The sequence below is a fragment of the Lytechinus variegatus genome, chromosome 10 (assembly GCF_018143015.1).
Source record: "Lytechinus variegatus isolate NC3 chromosome 10, Lvar_3.0, whole genome shotgun sequence".
In the NCBI taxonomy this organism is placed as follows: domain Eukaryota; kingdom Metazoa; phylum Echinodermata; class Echinoidea; order Temnopleuroida; family Toxopneustidae; genus Lytechinus; species Lytechinus variegatus.
Window position 1 is genome coordinate 32,228,212 of NC_054749.1, and position 23,789 is coordinate 32,252,000.

General features: G+C 34.8%; 1 protein-coding gene across 3 annotated transcripts in view; it reads left to right on the forward strand.

Moving 5' to 3' along the window:
* Positions 1–219: 219 nt before the first annotated feature.
* LOC121423340 (G protein-activated inward rectifier potassium channel 3-like) overlaps positions 220–23,789 on the forward strand; it is a 35,265-nt gene continuing 11,695 nt past the window's right edge. The window contains exons 1-2 of one of the 3 annotated variants that reach the window (XM_041618695.1): positions 220–312; positions 5,805–7,635. In XM_041618695.1, coding sequence (XP_041474629.1) covers positions 5,916–7,295 — 1,380 coding nt within the window. In that variant the 5' untranslated portion in view covers positions 220–312; positions 5,805–5,915 and the 3' untranslated portion in view covers positions 7,296–7,635. Of the gene's footprint in view, positions 313–5,184; positions 5,562–5,804; positions 7,636–23,789 lie in introns of those variants that run through there. The other 2 variants (XM_041618694.1, XM_041618693.1) reach the window with 2 other exon arrangements.

The window sequence follows — 23,789 nt, forward strand, 5'->3', positions numbered from 1 at the left end:
GCAATTTAAAGCTGAGTGCCCCCCCATCATCCTGCCCTTGGACACTATATTGCAATTATTTTCATTATCTGCATCTTCATAATAATTGTTTTTAATATCATAATTATGATTTTTAGGCAGAGAGGTCGTTGCAAGACTCCACATCATATTCTAGCTTGAAGCACCTGCTACTTTATGAGAACTGGCTCCCTTTTGTAGACGCAATAGAAGGCGATTGATTCACAGTGGATTACAAGAGCACCATGGAATACCTGATTGCCACAATAGAATTCATATTCCTACAGATAATAAAAATATCTCTACCACATGGAGGTAGGTCAATAAGTTGTAAATATTATTGGAACAGAAAATTAGGGAGTGTTTCATCAGATATGTTTACTGACAGCTGTTGTTTAAAGGGATGGTCCGGGCTGAAAATATTCATATCTTAATACATAGAGTAGAATTCACTGAGCAAAATGCCAAAAATTTCATCAAAATCGGATAACAAATAATAAGGTTATTGAAGTTTAAAGTTTAGCAATATTTTGTGAAAACAGTTGTCATGAATATTCATTGGGTGGGCTGATGATGTCTCACCCCACTTACTGTTTTCTTATATTACATAAAATCATAATTATTTCATACTTGTGAATAATATGTCTCTTATAATGAAATAAGTTGCAGCAATAAATATCTAATGCACTAAGTTGTCAATCCAATTTTTCTAGTTCTTGGAGGAAAAAAATTTGAATGAAAATAACTTCAGATAATAAAATACTTAAGAACAAGTGGGATAGTATATCATTAGCTTGCTCATTGAATATTCATGGGAAATGCATACAACTGTTTCATTGAAATAATGCACATCTTTAAAATGTCACTTTATCCGTTCAATCATATTATTCATAGCCTGGGGTAATTAGCCTGGGGCATCCCTTTAAACAGAGTGTCTAGCAGGGACCATACAAGGATTTGTTCATATTATATAATTCAATGAAACCAGTTTATTCATAGCGCCCTCTTGTGATCAGACTAGATGAATATACTGACCAAATTATTTTCCTTAAAACCCCTTTCCGTTAAACCATTCCCTGATTTTAGATTAGGGCCCACTATTCGAAGCAAATCAGAAAAGAAGGATTTCATCATATATTGCACTGCACGTGTACCTGTACTCTATCAAAATGAATATTGTGTAGAATACAAATAATGGTGCAGAGAAGTATAGAAAATTATGAGAAAAATACAGGTTATCAATATAGTCTAACAAACACAAAATTATGATTTTCTAAATTTTCAATTTCCTGTTTTCACATGTGAATATCTTCCCCATACATTGTATCATAATATTGAATTCTTTAATTGTAGTTTTCCCGTTTCAGTTCTTCCTAATATAATTGAAAATTTATCATAAAGCACAGACCTAAAGCATTTTATATTGTCTATTATTATGTTATGAATGGTTCAATGCATCTATCAATTATTTTCAACTTGGAGATATTTTTTGAAAGAGAAGCCCACCTCAACAAAAACAAAATGAAATAAGACTAAATGAAACAAGCATAAAAGAAAAAAATATATCAAATTTGGATGTAAAAATATTAAAAAAGTAATAGCATTTTACAATTTATTGTATTTATATATAAAATACAGAATATTTTTTTACAGATATGACACAAAGGAAATTTTTCATTGAATCACAATGCACAAATAGGTTACAATGATAATTCATATTTTCAAGGATTAAAATTTTTCTCACATTATAGTGAGGACAAAAATAAAAAAAATCATTCTCCATCTTTGTTTTTTGAAGTTTATTCTTATATTATTTTGTTAATGAGTTGACTAGCATAGCTTGCAAGTGTTTTGTTTATTTCACTCTGATATATCTTCTGTTTATCTTGTTTTATGTAAATATTTGTATTTATACTTTATATATGTTTTTATGTTCTGTACATTGTGTATGCTTGTATTACGCGGGGCCCCCATATAAAACAGTATTTCAATTATCATTAGGGCTACCCTGCTGAAATAAAAAAAAAAGTAAATGAATGAATGAATAAATAAATAAATGAATAAATGGATGAATTGATAAATAAATGAATTTAGATGAAATTTTAAAAATCTTGAAAGTGTGTGACACCATCAGTTCTGTCCTTTTGCATAATAACCACCATGTCTCTATAAATAGTACGTGACATTAAGTGAAATTTCATCCAATTTTCATGAAAAATTCATCACTTTGCTCATTTGGTGTTTCTCTTTTTAATGATTGTTCTTCTGTGTAGATTTTTCCTTTACTGTCATCTTTAACTGGAACATGCTTTCATTGATTTTCATAAAGGGAAAAGAAGTTGTGTTTTTGCTCCATTGTTAAAATTATATTTAAAAGAGGGAATTTTATTATGTACTTATATTTTTTATCAAAGAGATTATTGTATCAGTGATCTTATAGATTATAAAAAACACCTCTTTTATATCATCTAAATATTTGTACACATGCTTCCATTGAGAGTTTTTTAAAAGAGTTTTTACTTTTAACCTCTTTTTACTCTTTACCTTAACAATAGAGAACGTTTAATACAGCTAATCTTAAAAGCTGCTTAAAGCTTTTATTAAACCTAAAGCCTAATCTGGTCATATGATGAAAAGAGTAAGCAGATGAGCAGATTGGGAAAGATTTAAGATTCAGGTAAATGGGAACTTTTAAGATAAAAAAACATATTTATTGATGGAAAATGTCAAGATGATTAATTTTTAACCATTGGATTCATTGTCAAAATATTTATATAATAGATAAAGCATGTCTTGTGAAAAAAATGTTCCAGAGATCATGAGCAAAGTTTTTTAAAGAAATTTTTATGAATAGAATAAAAATCTGCAATATGTATGCTTTCACTCTATTTTGGTCTGGCTTTGTATCGCTATCTAGAGTTTCTTGGTTGGGGCTCATTTATAGGGGTTGAAGGTTTTTAAGAAACCATGTGGAAATTTATAATATGTAGATATAGGTTAAAGTTTTTAAGAAATCATGTGGAAATATGTAAATACCATATATAGGTAGGTTTGATCATTTCAATTATTTTACAATTACACTCATTTGTACAGGTGTACATGATTTGCAATGGAAATATTGACTAGGATACAAGTAAATTCTGAAAAAATGCAACTGCATTCATTTCAAATGTGAAAGGACTCACAATCAGTCTCTTCCTCCTCCCCCCACCCTTGGGGCTTGAGGTACATGTATAGGCCTACATGTGATTGGGGCTCCATTGGTGATAAAGATGGCTTCTACTATGGCTTTGCTATTATCATCCTCTTTTGATGAGATTAGACTGTGTCCACTCTCCAGGCTTAGAATACAAGAGATGTTTCACCGTGAGCCTGATATGGCATGAGCTCTAGCTGATCATCAATTCAAGAAAAAACCAAGATAAATGGTCTATTTCATGAACCCCGTTCCAATCAGCCAAAATTAGGACAATGTTGGCTTCTGCATAGAATGCGAATACAGAGAATGATTTGTACATGCTTATCTCATATATGACTCAGGCCTTAGATTTGGATATTTAGGTCAAGGTCATTTTCAAAGGGTCATGATTTATATAAGAGCCCAAATTGGAAAAAAAAAATTAAAAGGGCACCAAACATAGAGATGCATTGAGGACAATAAAAAAAAAGGATCCTTGGCTTTGGCCATGGATGACCTTTGATTAATTGAAATATGACATACTGTACATCTGCCAATCAGCAGGCTCATTCATTAATAAATGTGCTAAACATGTACTGCTGCATTGCATCAAAATATATATATTTACTTGGGTTTGTAATGGGATCAAATAAAAGGTAAAGTCCAGAGAAATTCATTTAGTATTCTAATGATAAGGATAATAATTAAAAAAAATAAATTAGGTGCTTTGTTCAAAAGTTAGATTGTTATATAGAAAGCGCATGAAAAGAAAAAGAAAGGAACAAAGAATGAACAATATGACTAGGGAAAATAACAACAACAAAAAAGAATGTAAACATCATTATGACAATTGATTAGACACACATTTCTAGACAAAATCGGTAAATATACAGCTTAAATGCAAAGGGTCAATTTTCAAAAGATCTACTTCTTGCAAAATTTTTCATTGCATCAGGCTTTTAAACTCAAGCTTAGTCCAAAAGAGTTTCCCTGGATCAAAATCAGGTTCTGTAGAAACCTGGCTGATGACGAGAAGCCTACTGCCAAAGAGCTGTAGTATTAAACTGAAGAAGGGAACTGAGTGGATAATTCCTCATGTACTAGCCCTGTGGGTTGTTTGGGGATTTTCTTCAAACATAATTGCATCTTGGCAATATGGAATCCTTACAACAAATAAAAGAAATCTCAGGTTGTTTTCACCTCAACCTTTGTCTGATTATCCCCTTTACCGTCACCCAGCCTTGTTATTTCTACTCCCCCCCGTCACTGTATTTCAGAAAACGAAAATCTAATCTTGAATTAAATTCTACCTAACAATCTTAACAGAGAATTTCACTTCTGGCAAAAAGCTACACCCGCTCTCATTCTATCTCTCTTCATTTTTTAAAAAATGTTCATCTTCATCTTCCCTGTCTCGTTTTAATGTTTTAAGATGCTGATAAAACAATTTCTTAGAATTTTAACAAAAAATATATCTCATTCTGTCTAATGTTCTTTATTTCACATCTTTTCTTTAATTCTATTTCTCCCTCTTCTTTCTTCTACCATCTCTCTCTCTCCCTCTCCCTGCTTGTTATTGTACCTCTTTGCTCATCAGACCACTTACCTACACAGTATTTTATTTTTTTTACTATGTTTATGTAATGTCATTGTCACAGTTTATACTATTGTAAACAAACCACCTAAGCAGAGTGAGAACATGGTCTTGAAAAGGTCTAGAAGACACCCACATCCACCACAGCATCTACCAGATAAATGACAAGAAAGGCCAAACAGTGCCCCTTCCCTTCCCCCATCCTTTTTAATTTGGTCCTTGGCTCATCCCGATCAATATGCATTTGTTATGCAAATGAGCTCCTAGCCCAAGACTGTCGGCTTGCGGTGAATGGGGGAAGACAAAACCAGCAGATAAAAAATCATTATGATCAAACAGTTGGGTAATAGTCCACTCACAAGGGAGGGGTGTGCAGGTTGATTATATTGCGATGGTAATTATTTCAATTAATTGTAAAAAACTCTTAGGAATTCAAAGATTTGAAGATGCTGTCGTGTGATCTCCTTGAGGATTGCCATTTAGAGACAGTTAAGCCTCACAGAAATCTTCTTAGTGGTGTTGAGAAGGAGCTGCTTCAAAAGGCTGCTGTTTGGCAGCTTATCCTGTCGAGGCGATGAACCATTCCTTGGATCCTCGTTATAGTGGTTGCGTCCCATCGATTGTAAAACTCTCCCCCCACACACAAATGTGCAAAGCTGGACTTCTCAATTGCCTGCTACTTACTCTGCATTTGTTGATTTTTCTGAAACAATTGTGGTAATTCAAGCCATCTGTGGATTTCTTATTCAGTGGAATACATTATGTGAATACATAGCTTTGACGTGATATACTGTGAGTATCTAAATTTCAATTTGTACTGATACCTGTTAATGAAAAGAGTTGTGGTTTTTCTTAAACATGTGATGGGATGGGTAAATAGCTTGTTTGGTGGTCACTCCGGTTTATGTCAGTTATGTGGATCAATACTTTAAAAAGTTGAGTTTTGCAAAATGCAGGTACATGTAGATATAATGAAAAAAAATGGCTTTTATATTTGTGTGATACATTATATTTTCTGTTTCATTCTCTTTCCAGGCCTACAAGCCACTCTGGACCTGTTACTCAATAGTGTTTTAGAGTTGTTCGACCATACACGGAGGATTTCAAATTTAAAAGGACAAAGGAGAATATTGATTTGGGTGTCCAATGGGTACAAGACCTAACGGACAAAAGCCCTCGTATGGGGAGGCAGTTAACATGGCTGACTCGGCCAATACCAGCTTTGCAAGTGATTATGGCAACCACAATGACTCCAAGACCCTTGTTCTCCAGGGTCAGAACCATGTTGTATCTAATCACATTGCAGGCAACCATGTTGTAGGCAACTTCAACAACCTCGCAGCAGAGTCCATGAAGTCATATGCTTCATCCACAACAGAGGTCTCAATGAGACATCACATTCCGAAGAGACGGAGACTTGTGGAGAAGAACGGTCGCTGCAATGTTGAGTTTGAGAGCAAGGCAAAGCACTGGCGGCTTCAATTCTTCAAGGATATCTTCACAACTTCAGTGGATATGCCATGGAGATGGAACATCATCATGGTATGTCTTGGATTTCTCATCAGTTGGTTGGTGTTTGCTGGAATATATTATGCCATTGCCTGGGGTAGAGGAGACTTTGATCAGCTAGACAACTCAGAATGGTCACCTTGCTTCCGTAACTTCTACAACTGGAATTCAGCGTTGCTCTACAGCATTGAGGCGCAAACGACGATAGGTTTCGGGTTCCGTTGCCCAACGGAGCAGTGTCCGGAGGCCATCGTGTTCCTTGTTGTCCAAGTCCTGCTTGCCAACTTCCTGGAGGCATTCATCATCGGTGCCTTCATTGCCAAATTCTCCCGACCAAAGATGCGAGCAAGTACCCTGCTCTTCAGCAAGACTGCCTGCATCACCAAGCAAGATGGAAGATTATGTCTTATCTTCAGGATAGGTGACCTACGACAGAAAAGCCAGATCGTAGAGGGTCACATCAGGTTACAGCTAATCAAACACCATGTCACACAGGAAGGAGCATGTTTTCCGTACAAAATCTTTGATTTGAACATCGGCCATGAATTTGGCCTTGACCGCATCTTTCTGGTGTGGCCACTCACAATATGCCATGTCATCGACAGTAAAAGTCCCCTGTATGAGATATCAAGAGACAGTCTTCCTGGAGCTGAGTTTGAGATTGTTGCCATCCTTGAGGGTATTGTAGAGTCCACAGGGACCACCACTCAAGCAAGGACTTCCTACCTCCCAGATGAAATCATGTGGGGGTATGATTTTGAGAACATCATCTTTGATAACGATGGAATGCATTTCATTGACTTTGAACGCTTCAACCATCTGACTGAGGTGCCTGCCTTTACCCATCTTAGTCCAAAGGAATACTATGAAGAGGTGAGGCGGCAGAACCCAAATGGTGATGGACCAATTTGGGCAGAGCGGAAGGAAAGTACCTGCAGCGCTACGACCAGTACGCCGGTCAAAAAGCAGTCTTCTTTCAGAAGATCGAGACAGATTGAGTTTGAGTCAAGGCTGTGACTAGACAGAGGAACTTTATAAAAAGGAATATTTGAAAAAAATAACAGGTAAGAATAAAACACATTCCATGTCATCAATGCCTATTCAACAATTAAAACGGTCATTGATTTTTCTCTTCTGATGATTTCTACAAGAAGCATGAGATAAATTTGTAGGAAGAAACTCCAAATACTGATTCAGATTTAAGAAGGGGTAAAAAAAAATTATCCATATTTAATCCGTTGTCATTTCCCAGTCTCAAATTTATTATGAACCAGTTATTTTATTGTCATTTTTAAAATCAAATTAGGAAAGCAGAATTACAATCATGCATATCTATATTACATTTGAACTATAAAACAATTGAAAAAAAATATATTAAAATATAAATGAATAAAAATATCCCATTGATCTTCAACACTGTTTTTCCTGTTATGATAGGATTCCAAATAAGTTACAAAAGAAATACATTTATTAAATAACCATATATTAATCACTTTTATTTCTCCTTTATAGATAGGGGTTTAGAATCATAAATTAGTTTCATGAAATAAAACCAACTCAAGTACCTTGAAAGATGTTCTATACTGTACATAGATACAAGTACGACCATGATCTGCATTGAAAAGGAATTAATAGTACATTAGGAGCTGATTGGCTTAGTCACAGCTAAATTCATAGGCTTTAATTGCCTCAGAAAAGATTTGGGTGAGGTAATAAGGTGTACAGTTGATAGTGTCTACAATTTAATTAGTAGTCCTAGTCTTTGATGCAGTGATAAATTCTTGTAATAAGTAGTCTCATGATCCCAGCACCAGCGCCCTTTCCATGAAACCTAAAATTTGCAAGTGACAACCTATTGTTATAAGCTACTAAAATGGTGTATTTTGATTGGTCAAAAGTTTGTCATCAATTTCAGGATAATTTGTTATTGATAATGATTTTGATTGATGAGAATTTTCTGGGTTAAATCCTTTGAACTAAAAATAGAAATCACTGGGAGTAGCTGAGGAGGTCTTGGGTTGACTGAGCTTTCTATAGATATTATAGAGGGCAATATGAAGTAAATGATCTTCATTTGCTTCCAATTATCTATTAGAACATTTGATGTTTTATGATTGTGTCCACTATACGTGGATCAAATGTTAAGTCAATTAAAAAAGTTATTTTCTTCATATATGTAGTGGGGTAGGCTATATCAGCATTGATGCAACTGTACCATAAAAGAAGATGATTTACAGTAAAGAAAGTGATGCTGCAAGTCTTCACTTTGTAGATGATATTTATAAATTGTCATTTTAAAAGAAAACCGGAAAAATAATACATCATGTTGCATATCACATGACTGTATCTCTTATGACACCGAAAGCTGATTATGTGATTGCAACTCTTTGAAATGACAAATGTGGAATCATTATTTCATTATTCTTATTTTTCTTACAAAAACACATACACATAAGCCCGTGTTGGATAATGGATATGGACTGAAAATGATACACCACAAAGTGTATAGCATAAATTATTTGATGTTCAACTAACAAAAAAATAACATTTTTGTCCCCTTCAAGCTTACATGTATATGTATGACATCAATTGATTGTGCAGACTGCATTTTATTGTGTGATTATTTTTCTGTCAAATTGGAAGAAAAGTTGTAAAACTACTCTTTATTTATTATTTATAATGAAATTTCCCTTATACTTTAAAGTATTATTTTTGTTGGGCTAGCACTGTGAATGTACCTAGATTGCACTGTTTGCATTTAATAAGTATGATATGATAAATCATTATTTAATAATGGGGGTTATATATTGATGTACTTTACAAAAAATACAATAACAATCAAGATAGACTACGTACATTTCATATATGAATATTCATAAATTACAAACTTAATAGCTTTAATAAATTATTAAACTCAGAATAATTTTGTAATTGATAAAATTAGAATAAAAAATGTTTGGGAAGATCAAAACAACATATTTTTTTTATCATAAAATTTTATTTGTCTATTATATATTTACCTTCAGTGAAGTCCTATATTATAGCAATACTCTGCTGCGATTCTTAAAAGGGTCTGTCATATGGGTTTTAGAAAAATATACTAGTGGCACCTTGTTCCCATAAGCAATCAGTAAAAGAATTTAATAAAAGGATTCGTCTGATGAATAAGGCTAGAGACAAAGTGTAATTAAAGCGTTTGCTAGAGCAAATATAGTAAGTGTGCTCATCTAAATGACTGGGCCCCCTGAAATACCAAATGAACTTGGGTCTAAGTATGCCAGCTGATACATTGTACTTCATTGATGTGTGTCTACTAATTGAAAGACTATTAATAGCTGCATGGCAAATAAAGAATAATTTGGTAGCTTGGGAAAGAGACTGAGAGTGATCAGGGGAGAAGAAAGAGAGAAAAAAGGTGACTGTATAGAGAAATGTATAGAAATAATGGAAGAAACATTGTGTTGGGAAGGTTGGAGAGAGAGAATATTCTTGTTGGTGGATGCGAATTTATATGTATGGCTCCAAAAGCATGAACAAAGATATGTTTTCGATAGAATACAGGTTGTATGCTATTATTTTTCTGGTCAATCAAGGCTTCCGGTTATGACCTATTTTAAATCAATTGTCACACCCTGTGCTTGATTTAGCTAATTGAAAGTTATTATTTCTGATCAATAATTACATTTCAGGAAAGTAATTGGTTCACCTTTAGATATTAATGAATATGATCTGGGCAGAGAAAAATCTGCATTTGGATCTCACCCTTGGCTAAAGGCTCAATTAGCTTTCATTACTTTCAAACCTTTTATGTGGATCCAATATAGAGTCAAATATATCTTGCTTGAGAAGAGTCAAGAGAATATATCTTGAAAACAAACTTCCCCTTTTTTTAGATTTCTGTATTCTTTGCATTCATTTATTCTACCATTTTTTCCGGGGGGGGGGGGGGGGGGGGGTAACTATCCTGACAGAGATGTGACACCAAAAAAGGTGTAAAAAGAGAACTCTGTTGAATAAAATGCAATTCCCTTTAAATCACCACTCATGAGAAAGAATTATTCATTTTGAAGATATCAAGCAAAAAAACAAGTACACAAAATTGCAAAAACTGGAATTGTTTGTTGGAGTTTACTATTGTTAAGGTACATTGTAGGAAAAATGTTGAGTGCCCCCCCCTTCTTAACCTGGACTATCCTTAACCCCATACTATCTTTTTGGGGATTCACACTGTCTTGTGAATATTGATGATTTTGCCACACAGCGCGTGATTAAATTGCAATTTTTGATTTCTGTCATTGGCTAATGCTAAGCCCCACTTTTCCTTAGCCCGGTTTCGTTTCACAATGCATCTCTTAGCACCGCAATATACCGGCTTTTTTGGAGGGCCAGATAGTAGTGTACTATTTACCATGCTAGCCCACTTTGCTAAAACCAAAGTGGGCTTAGCTTAACCCTGGGGAATTGGTGGGGAGACCCGCCTCCCTTAGCCCCACCAATTTCTTGGGGTTAAGGAAAAAAGTGCAGTGTTAAATAGAAGCTCCTTGAACACATAGCAAGGTGGATACATGTATGTGCATTGTACAAATATCCTACAGTGTATATATATCATTATTATTATTCTCTCTACTTTCCTAATTCCCCCCCTCTCATGCAGTCTTCATAATATTTTGTAATCCGTGTCAATATTCATGTTTAGAAATACATATACTGTAGCCTTTTTACTTCCATCCCTCATTGTAGGCACGATAGCTCAGTCGTTAGAGCTGGAGGGTGTTTCACAAAGATTTAAGTATGACTTAGAGTCGCACTTAAATGCCGAGTTGCGTACGGTATGAAAGGCTTGACCACATTGGTCAGATCGTGCCAAGAGGACGCGCACTACTGCGTATCTATCAATAAGATCGCACGTTGCATATCATGTATGCATCGGCATTTAAGTGCGACTTAAGTCATACTTAAATCTTTGTGAAACACCCCCCAGGAGTTTTGTATTCTGGTGACCTGGGTTCAATTCCCAATTGGTGTGCTAGTGCCCTTTGGTAAGGTATTTAAATCCTCATTACCAGGTTCTTTGGAGAAGACCTAAGGCCATCAGTCCTTTGGTTGCTTGCTTACAAGCTTTCATGTTTTTTAGCAATCAGGCTTTAAAAATGACTAACTTATTAATCAACATGAATGAAAGAAAAATATTCAGCACCATCAACATCAACATATGTACACAATCAAACCATTCCTCCTGTGCTATACATTTTATTTATTCCATAAAAAAATGCTGACCTTTTTGAGCTAATGAGATGTGGAAGAAACAAAAAAGGGAAACAGCTTTGAATTGTGTTTTTTTATATTGATTATTGAATAGAATGGAACAGCAAGATAAACAATATGTGGGAAAGAGTACTGTGGCGGCCATGTGTGAGAAAAAGTCTATTCAATTACATCATATTCCAAAACACCCACGCACATGGTCTTATTTAAAGAGTAAATCAAATTTATAACTAAAATTATCTTATTTCTTATTTTTTCAAATACTACCTCTTGATGGGGCTGATGAATTAGGTAAAAAAATTGAAATTGGGTATAATTTAAAAAAAATGAAAAGAGGGAATAATTTTTTTTGGCAGGATATATGATCAATGTAATTTGTATTTTGAATATTTGTAAATATTTTTTGCTTTTGATTATTTACAATGAATTAATCAATAAAAAATATTGAAGAAAACATGCAGGATGCATAAAGAACTAAATATTTGATAAATTTTAGATAATGAGACTTCCATTTTGTCTGTAAGGTTCAGGTACATTTGAATTTACATTAGGAGGATATATATATATATATATATGTATTCTGGTGACCTGGGTTCAATTCCCAATTGGTGTGCTAGTGCCCTTTGGTAAGGTATTTAAATCCTCATTACCAGGAACTTTGGAGAAGACCTTAGGCTATCAGTCCTCTGGTTGCTTGCTTACAAGCTTTCATGTTTTTTAGCAATCAGGCTTTAAAAAATTACTGCCTTATTAATCAACATGATTGAAAGAAAAATATTCAGCACCATCAACATCAACATATGTACACAATCAAACCATTCCTCCTGTGCTATACATTTTATTTATTCCATAAAAAAATGCTGACCTTTTTGAGTTAATGAGACGTGGAAGAAACAAAAAAGGGAAACAGCTTTTTTGAATTGTGATTTGTTTATATATATTGTTTATATATATATATATATATATATATATATAGAAGTAAATGTTTTTGACTAATGACTTTGTAAATAAAGGAGGATGGTGACCACTAATATACCTGTACAGCATTCTTTACAAATTTGACTTTGAATTATTTCATTAAAAGATTTTTGTTCATGACTCTTCTTTTCGAACCTTTTCAAAAATTTCACTTATCAGTCCTCATATTAATTCTCGTATTTGGATAAACATATTTCTTTAAAATGAAATTCAAACATTGTTTCATTGATAAACTCTGTTGGTAACAGTTTGCCACGTAAAGGCATGCACTAGAAAACACCAAGCATATGTTTGTGTATAGGTTTCAAGTGTACTGAGATGAATAAACATATGGTCGGAAATTCATAATTCATGCAATTAATCATTACCAGAAGCTCTGCAATGTTTATCTTTACCTGAGATTTATTTTCTCATTAAAACATGAACTTAACCTGTGTGCATTTTCTTTTTAAATCTACATTGATTTACAAGTAAATGTATATTATTAGACGCACACTGTTCCCTTTTTGAAACAGGTTTCACGGGCCTAATCACTAGTGGCAGGCCATAAATATTCATTCGAGCCAACCCATTGCTATTTTCTTATTTTGATATGGCTGATTGACAAAGTGTATGCATATGATTGTCCATCTAGCACTGATTCTATTTTTGGTAATTACTAAACTTCCTTTTCCCAAATTGGGAAGAAATATCACCAATTTTGGACTATATTTTGACTGGCGGAAGGATTAGGGCTATTTTGCTATTTGAGGTGATGAATTTGCTCCCCCGAAGGTGTCTTCAAACACGCCAATTTATTTTTAAAATGAGCCGGTCGAGGGACCCTTTTCTGGTCAGATATGGATTGCCAGATATATATCCTATCCACTGGTAGTAAACATTCGACCCCCGAATTTCATCCTTATTTTTTATGAATTTTTTAAAGTGCCAATTTAACACATGAGTCTATGGGGAATGAATTAGGCCTGTGAAACCAACAGCATGTTTAGCTGCTGCTTGCTATCAGAGTTGAAATGTTCTGCTGCCCTCTTTTGCCAAACTAGTGAATCTAAATTAGAGAAATGTATTCCTTGCAAAACACTTACGATGCTTTATAAATAATGATTCATTGATTTTACTGTATATAATGTATAGCAATCCAGTACGGGCCACCACGAACAAAACAAAAATAAATTCTATTTATTATTGCAAAAAAACGCTTTCCATTTGTACCGGTTCATAATATTTATCTCACCCCAGACCATATATTAATTGCTATATTGAGTAAAATAAACAGAATAGATGTAGGTACATTTTGCACCTGCTCCACCTTGGATGCAAGATTGCACCACAAAGGTGTATGTGACATCAAAAACATTCAGAATCATGTGAAAAGTCAAATATTTCTATTTAGATAAGAAAATTTTAGTTTGGTATTTAAAGGACAAGTCCACCCCAACAAAAACTTGATTTGAATAAAAAGAGAAAAATTCAACAAGAAAATTTCATCAAAATCGGATGTAAAATAAGAAAGTTATGGCATTTTTAAAGTTTCGCTTCATTTCACAAAACAGTTATATGAATGAGCCAGTTACATGATACATCCAAATGGGATAGTCGATGATGTCACTCACTATTTCTTTTGTTTTTTTATTGTTTAAAATATGAAATATTTTGATTTTCTTGTCATTGTCATGTGAAATGAAGTTTCATTCCTCCCTGAACACGTCGAATTCCTTTATTTTAACATTTTGTGCTTTAACAGGCAATGAGGTCCTAATCATCAAATTCGTAAAAATTGAAATATTGTATAATTCAAACAATAAAAAACAAAAGAAATAGTGAGTGAGTGACGTCATTGACTCTCCCATTTGGATGTACCTGGCTCATTCATATAACTATTTTGTTGAAAATAAGCGAAACTTTGAAATGTCATAACTTTCTTATTGTACATCTGATTTTGATGAAATTTTCAGCATTGTGCTTGTCTGATTTTTCTCTATTGATTCAAATCAACATTTTCCTGAGGTTGACTTGACCTTTAACATGAATTGGAGTGACGGATTATCAAAGATTTGAATTGATGCAGTAATTGTTAGATTCAGTGCAGTAATATTGAATATTTTCAAAACAAACATACACATTTAATGTGCACTTTCTAATGAATAGTTGTTTCATGAAATGAGGTGAAATTTTGAGTCTAAATGTTGGTGCTGTGTTTGGTCGCTGTGCGAAGCCAAAACATTAATGACTTAGATGTCAGAATCACATGCATCCTTGCACGTCTACCAAGCTATCAAACCATCCCAGCAAAAAGGTCTGAAACCTGACAAGTTTCGTTTTGCCCCCTTTTCCATCGGCACCCCCTAATTCTGCGTCCTTCCCCCATCCAATACTTCCCTGGGGTTTGGAGGGCACAGGAAATGACAAATATGAAATCAACCCCCCTATGTCTATTTTTAGCAATGCCTCCTTGTATTTTCCCCCCTTCCCTTTAATACACAATGGCGATGGCCATACGAGAATGGACCACCCCTGCCGTGGGCACCAACCCCTTGTTTTTTCCTTCATGAACAAATTGGTCTGCATATGAAGCAATATAGTCTGGTCAGTTAGCGGAATTATGTGGACACGGTGGACAAAAGCGTGATTTTTTCTCCAGACCTTTGTTTATGTATAAGAATTAAGAATGGGGTATGCTCCAAAAAATCTGGCTGCAGGAACAGTGAAAAAATGGGTGAAAATGTCAGAATTTAGGAGTTCAGATTTGTCTGGTATATAGACTAGCGCTAGTGCAAAACTCAATAGCAGTGCATTATTTTGCATTGGATTAGTTCTTGAATTCAGACCCTTTTTGAACAGATCTTCTGTTTGTCCTCACATCTCAATCTGAATGAAGATGCTAACCAAGCCGAAGGGTGACGGTGGAGGGGGTTGAATGTTGGTGTGTGTGTACATATTTTGGTCTTGGGGTAAAGGTGTGCAAGACACATTTTTTGCATGTGTTGGAAATTGTGTTGCCATGGTAACAGTGTATTATTGCAAAAATAAGGTAAAAATCTTGCAGTTAGAACCACTTCCTCTGTTTTTAACCGATTCTCATGAAATTTGGCACACACATTGGTCTTGAGGTGAAGATGTCTAAGACACACTTTTTTGTGTCTTTCAGAAATCTTGTTGCCATGGTAACAACATATTATATGGTGAAAATTGGAAAAAAATCTTACAATTAAAACTGCTTCATCAGTTTTCAATCAATTCTAATGAAATTCGGCACACACATTGGTATTGAAGTAAAGATGTACAAAGCACTTTTTGTGTGTGTTTCAGAAACTGTGTTGTCATGGTAACAAATTATCATATGGCAAAATTTAGGTAAAAAACTTGCAATTTGAACTACTTCGTCAGTTTTGAACCAATTCTCGTGAAATTTGGCTCACACATTTGCCTTGGGGTAAAGATGTGCAAAACCTTTTTTTTTGCATTTGTCAGAGAGTGCATTACCAGGGTAGCCACATAATTATGATAACCAGAAATGTAGGAAAACTTATTGTGGATCAAACTTCTTCCCATGTTTTTAGTCAGTGCTCATAAAAATTGGAAGAAATATTCATCTTAGGGTAAAGATTCATATTAAATTCTAAATGTCTTCTCTGCATTAAAATGTGGGGGTATTAATCACCTTCATTAATATTTCTGGGTTTGGGGGAAGGGGCAGGATTAGTCTTTTAAATCTGACATCAAAGAAGGTTAAAGGCAGTGGCCATTAGAAACATAAAAATGATAAACACTCTTTAAAAAACGCATCCCCTTAAGGGCATATAGGCTGGAGGTACACTGGGTGAATATGAAACCTTCCGCTGAAGCAGAGGAGTTCCAACACTGGCAAGCAAAACAAAATGTGTACCCCTTCTACTTTCAACAGCTGATTTTCCAAACCTTAGTTCCACCTCCCCAAGATGTGCACCCCTCCCCATACCACTTTTAGCTCTACTTCCCCATGCTCAAACCAGTCTACACCTTTGTCCCTCAGGGGTCAATGCATTTTTAAAGCTAGACATTACTCTCTTTTTTTGAGGGGGTGGGGTCTTTAGAAAATGACCTCATTAAAATTACAGTTAAATGATTATGACTAGGAACTTAACACCCCCCCCCCCGAAAAAATAGGGGGCTGATAATACTTTTTAGCAGAAAATCCCCCCCCCCTTCAAAGGTAAGAAGAGTCCTTTGCAGTTCAGACCATTCATTTGAAGCTTAATGCATTCTGATTTGATAAAAAAAATTGTTTACAGTACCCAATTAACCATTGTTTATTTATATTCTCCTACTCAGTCTTTTATTCATATTCCGTTCCTACTCTTTCTTTTTAACTTTCACATCACTCTTGATTTTGAGCTTCACCATGCCATCTCCTTCTGTTTCCTGTCTCTAAGTATATTTTTCTGACATATTTTAAAGTGTACCTTTAATCATGCAACTAATTATTATAGAAATATAAATATATACAAAAATATCTGCTTTTGTTTTAGAAATTCACTTGCAAATCCATGACTCAGTAACATACCGATATCAAAAATATACCTATGTGCACAATAGATTTTAGCCTTATATTTTCTTTCATTTAATTTTTTTCAGTATATTTCTGTGACAGCCCCTGCTTCATTCTTCAAATAAAACATTGATTAATTGGACGCCGGAAACTTTTTTTTTTCAAAGCAGAATGTTTGAGGCTTTAAATTAATATGCTGAAGTGTAAAGGATTTCCCCCTTTTTTTGGGGGGGGGTTAAGTTCCTAGTCGTTATAATTTCATTTTAATCTTTATGTGGCAATTTTCTAAAGCCCCCCCCCCCCAAATAAACAATGTAAGGGGTATTTTTTTAAGAGTGTTTAAGTTCCTCATGGTCATGGCCTTTAACCTATATTTTTATGTTGTCAGTTTTTAAGGACCTTCTCCGCCCCCCCCAAAAAAAAGCCTATAAATATTATTGAAGGTGATTAATACCCTGCGCTATTATATGAACGTTATAAAGGGGAATCAAACCCAAATAAACACATGTTTTTAGAGGAAAATGAAAAATCAGACAAGTTTATAGGTCAAAGTTTGAACAATATCGGACAAACCATAACAAAGTTGTGAACATATTAAAGTTATAAACATTGGTAATCACTATACCCATGAAGACTTCAAATTGACCGCAAATGTGATTTCACAGTAATTTAAAAAGGCAAGGACCACTCTTCCATGTACTGGAATAATAAATTAGCTAAAATTTCTTTTTTTAGAGTTTTACTTCAAATTATATCTTTCTTTCATGAGGACACAAAACATACTACCGGGTATATATTACGGCCCCAATGGAATAGGGATTTAGGAGAAAACCAAAAATCCTGATAACTACTAGTCTTATGGGAAAGTTGTCCTTGCAGCCCCATCCCTTGTCATAATTTACTTACCCAGTTGCCAATTTGAATTCTACATACTAGTAGCCTTAGGGATCTTAATTTTAAAGCAGCCATAACTTTATTTTGCTTGTCCGCTTTCTTTAAAACTTTCACCATTCCTATTTTTCTCCTTTTCCATGCACAAAACATTATGACAAAGGCTTGATTCCCTTTTAATACTGAATATGAATCTTTACTCAAAATAAATATTTGTGTCAACTTTTATGAGCACAGGCTGAAAACTGAGAATTAGACTGATCCACAATGAGTTTTCCCCATATTTCTGGCTAAATGTGGTTACCAAGGCAATGCACTCTCTGACAAAAGGTTCTTGCACATCTTTACCTCAAGGCCAATGTGTGAGCCATAATTATTTCATGAGAATTGGTTCAAAACAACAACAACAAAAAAATGATGAAGTAGTTCAAATTGCAAGGTTTTTACCTAAATTTTGCCATATAATATGTTGTTCCCATGGCAACACAATTTTGGAAACACACACAAAAAGTGCTTTGTACATCTTTACTTCAATACCAATGTGTGTGCCAAATTTCATGAAAATTGATTGAAAACTGATGAAACAGTTTGAATTGTAAGGTTTTTTCCCCAATTTTCACCAGATAGTATGTTGTTACCATGGCAACAAGATTTCTGAAAGACACACAAAAGTATGTCTTAGACATCTTCACCTCAAGACCAATGTGTGTGCCAAATTTCATGAGAATCGGTTAAAAACAGAGGCAGTGGTTCTAACTGCAAGATTTTTACCTTATTTTTGTAATAATACACTGTTACCATGGCAACACAATTTCCAACACATGCAAAAAATGTGTCTTGCACACCTTTACCCCAAGATCAATATATGTACACACACACCAACATTCAACCCCCTCCACCGTCACCCTTCGGCTTGGTTAGCATCTTCATTCAGATTGAGATGCGAGGACAAACAGAAGATCTGTTCAAAAAGGGTCTGAATTCAAGAACTAATCCAATGCAAAATAATGCACTGCTATTGAGTTTTGCACTAGTGCTAGTCTATATATCAGACAAATCTGAACTCCTAAATTCTGACATTTTCACCCATTTTTTCACTGTTTCTGCAGCCAGATTTTTTGGAGCATACCCCATTCTTAATTCTTATACATAAACAAAGGTCTGGAGAAAAAATCATGCTTTTGTCCACCGTGTCCACAAGTAGGGCATTTTTGACGCTAACAGACCAGACTAATATACCCTGTGAGTAAAAAAAACCTTGAAAGCTCACAAATCCCCAATTTAAGGAAAAAAAATATGAACACTTAATTAATATATATGGCTTGAAATATTATGTGCTCCCAAATAATTTGATACCATATTTATGTGGTATGTTTTAATGCTTGGATGATCAGGAGGTATTCTTTGATGTAAATTTTGATTTGCGCCAAAGTGAGGCATGACTGCATTGAATGAATCCAGATGTCAATGATGTCATAATTCTACAAGTACAAGGATGTATTAATATCCGTTTCAAAACACTTCTTTTGTAATTTACATTTTAATTGCTTGATAAACGCGCTTTATAATCAATTCTCAAGTTAATTTAATTTAAAAGGTGTTTTGCAAGTATGTTTACTAACTCATGTAGGATTATGACATCATTGGCATCTGGGGGTCCATTCACTGCAGTCATGCCTTAATTACTTGCTCTAGAATTTAGGTTACATTTTGGAACTCCTATGCAATGCAAAAACATGAAGATAAAAAATTCTTTCAAAAGATACTGCATTGCATGTACATCCAGATAACTTTAATGCTGAATATATATTTAATGACTTGCAAGCAGATATTACATTTTAGTATATTCAAGTTAACATTGTGATAAATTATATTCCTCTTAAATTCCTATTACATTTGGATGGAAAGTGTAACTTTACTCTCATGCAGTTTAAAGAGAAATTCCAGTAGTTGCAGTAAGCACTGATTTCATGAGAAAGTCTGTAAAACAAGGATTAATTGTCAGTATATCATCGAAGATCTAGATCTGGTACAGTTACATTAACTGAACTTTGTGAATCTTGAAATCTACGCTGAAAAATGTTCACACCGAAGATCCCCACACAGATAAGTGCACGTGGGACAATGTATAATTATTGCTTAGAGCGTCGGGCCCGACGCTCTACCAGAATCTTGTGCTTGATTGCTGATTTCTCAGCAATTACACAATTTCTTCCAGAATCCTTTGGCACATGCGTTTTATTTATACAAACAGACATTTTGGTGGTCATTTCATTGGATTCTGTACGAACTCATTTTGATATCGTTACCAAAGCTGGCATTTACCTTTAACTTTCAAGTGAATCATGGTATTCTTGATCTGGCTTGTTCCCCCTATTTCACTTTGTCACAAATTTATATAATTAAACAATCACCTGTTTCCTTGATACAGCCTCAGAGATAAAAATAAAGCAAATGGTTCCGGTAATAGATTTTGAGCATTTAGTGAAAGGCACCCTGGAAATAGTGCTTCCCTGGAATATCTTTGAATCCTCTCACCTGCCCCCACCCTCAGCCCCCCCCCCTGAGTTTTCAAATTAGCGCACTATTTCTGATCCAGCAAATTTTCCGATATGAACAATCTTGAGATTATTTGTAGTGGAGACGCAATTATCGCGCTTGTTCACTGGATTAATCTCGAGACTGCAATCCCTAGTCAACTTGGGATCATTTGCAAAATAGCGTACTATTTTACGAATTATCCCGCTAATTCGCAGGTGCAGACGCACTCAGGATTATTTATGCACAGCGCCAGACCATAATGCATCGATGCCTCGCTTGAGCAGGAATTGCTCCTCTTGCGATGGTTGAGACGGGGTTTCTTGAATCTCGAGATTAATCACAAAGAGGGCCGATCGGGCTAAAATCTTGAGATTGAGCAAACTCGGGCTGGTGCAGCACCGCTTACTCAGTACTACCATGGATCTATAAAGAGATGGACATTCTTTGCTTAGATAATGAATTCACTAACAGGTGACTGTTATTGTCATCTGAATAACATTCTCTTCTTACTTGTCTACTTTGGTCCTGTGATCATTAACGTGAGAAGGGTCTGAAGCAGTTCGTGATTGGAGCTTTATATTTCACAGATTGTATGCACAGTTGATGACAAATCACTTAAATCATGGAAAGTTGATCTGCAGTTCTTGTTTACCTCTGGTAATCTTAGTTCCACCATGTGTTTTATTTGGGAAAATGTTTTCATATATTAATATAGAGGCAAATATAAAAATTCCATTTTCCCCAAGATTCTCCATAATATTCCAGATATACGTGGTACATAACGTGGGTACATGTAGATCGCGTATCTCTCAATGTTATTGAAGTCTTTTCGTGTGTCCAGAAATGTCCGGATCAAATAATATCATATTTTATATCACACAAATCATCTGCTTCTCAAGTTTGCTGCTCCAAATATAAACCATGTTGATTGAAATGCACATGCTGAAACAGGGTATCAGCCAACAAAACTTAAGACCAGGGAAACTGATCCGTCTTTAAGTGATCAGATACGTCTTGGTAGTCATGGTAATTGCTATTGTCACAGCACCTAGATGTTCTTATTAAAATGCACATGACCAGGTGATTATGTGATATATTTTTAGATCTGCATGAATCAGTTACTATCATTGGATCAAAGAAATGCTCTCATTAACTGTCCATCTCTCCATGCATAGGTCCATGGTAGTAGTTTGTTAGGTCAGACTTTGAGATGATGAAGTTTCATTGTTCATTTTGAAAGTTGAAAGTCGACAAACATTTTTTAATGTTTGAATACCTCTTTCATAAACCCCATTAAAATGAATTAGGCGGCTAATAGCAGCATAATTTGGTCGTAAAATTGGAGGACAAGAGTAATCCGCATTACTCTGATGCTGCTATTATCCGCATAATAGCAGCATCGGGACAAGATTTTGAGTTTATGAACGCATTTCCAAATAATGCAGATAATTGCCATGGTGCGGTCACAAGGTCACCCTTTTCCAACACAACCGCATCAGAGGGGGCGTGTCCAGTTGTCATGGCGATTATCCGCCTTTTTCAGGACTGGCGCTCGTAAAAATAATGCGGCTTATTTTTGGAGTTTATGAACGCAATTTTTATTGAATTATCCGCATTACTCTTAGGCGGCTAATTGGAGGATAGGTTTATTAAAAGGGTTTGAATAGCAAGAATGTTAATGCTTTATCCATACTTGGAGAAAATGCTAATTCTAAATGTACATGTATGTAATCTACATCAATAAAATACAGTCTTAGAATTCAGACCAATAGGCATATTCTACTATCACTATCCAGGATTTTCACTAGCATCCAAATTAGATAAAATTTTATCCCAAGACATTGATTGAGTCAGAGACATATGACGTCTGATTGGACAAATGTTTGGAGGCTTTATCTCCTCAGTTAACCTAGACTGGGCCCATCCTGGCTACCTGATCGCAAAAAAAGTGATATATTTTTAGATGTGCATGAATCAGTCTTCCCTGTGTGGGATCTCCTGTGAGTATTCCTCACAGTTTTTTACCCTTTGCGCGGGTTCACACTTCTTGATCTTAATTTTAGATACAACCTTTTCATTCTGAATTTGTTCCCTTTTGTACATTGAAAGATGAATTAGTGCTTCTACTGTGAGATCTCTTTTGAATATATCTCTGTATTTTCATTGTTTTTTTTTGTTAGTTTTTGTAAATAATCATTCTCTCCTAAGGGATTGTTTCATGAAAGGTCCTTGATTCATCTTCCTATACCTGGACTGTCTGTCTCTCAGAGAGTGCATATATTAAACTTGTGTTCATTCTGGGGTGTGAATGTATCCATTTATGAAAATAAATCTTTTTAATCTGAATAGTCCCTTGTGGTGTGAATGTGTTCATTTGCAATACAGTTTTTTTTCAATCTGAATCAGTCCTTGTTCTCACCAAGTCTTCTTTTTACATGAGCTCATACCATTTGGCATAGACTTCTGAAAACAACTGTGTCTCTCTTTCTTACTCAATACACAGTTCTTCAAAAACTTAATTTTAGCTTATGAAAACACATTAAATCGAATTTTGCCATCCTCAAAATAGCAAGTTTGTTCACAAAAAGAAAAGTTTTGAATGGTTTCCTAGTCAAGCAATAAAGCTGGCCATGGAGCTTTACTCAACATAAAATAAAGTCTGAATGTCTTGCTTTAACAATTGGAAATCAAGTTATTATTGGTCTTAGTATTTGTTTTAACTTTCTCTGCTATTTTGAACCTGGTTTCAAGAATTAGCCATATAGTAGCTCCACGAAGAAGCAAACTTACTCTTTAATGCATGTGGACCCCATTGCACAAAGTGTATAAGTTACTTGTAAATCAATTGTACCTTTGTTGATATCATATCATACATCTAATCATAATCAGTGTTATAGCGCTTGATACAATATGGCCCACAGTGGCCTAGTTCTCAAGCCATTACCCAGCCCAAGTGAAGGTCTCTACTTCTGAAGGTTAATAAGAAATAACATTGACCCATTAAAAAAATCAATAATGCCATTCATCTATCAAGGGTTTGTCCAATGCCCGTTGATTTTATTGATATTTTGACCATCCCTTGTGGTTTGGATAAGATAACTTTGCATAGATGGTTACTTCAAGTAACCTTTAATCAATAATGTTAGACCCCGTTCTCATTACACTTTCTAAAACTAGTTTACTGGAAACCCGTTCAGGAAACTAGTTTGGAAGATCACATTGCTAGCATTCCCGTTTGATCACTTGAAAATGGTTTTCAAAATCATTTCACACGAAGCGATCTTGTTGCTATGGAAATGCTCTCAGTG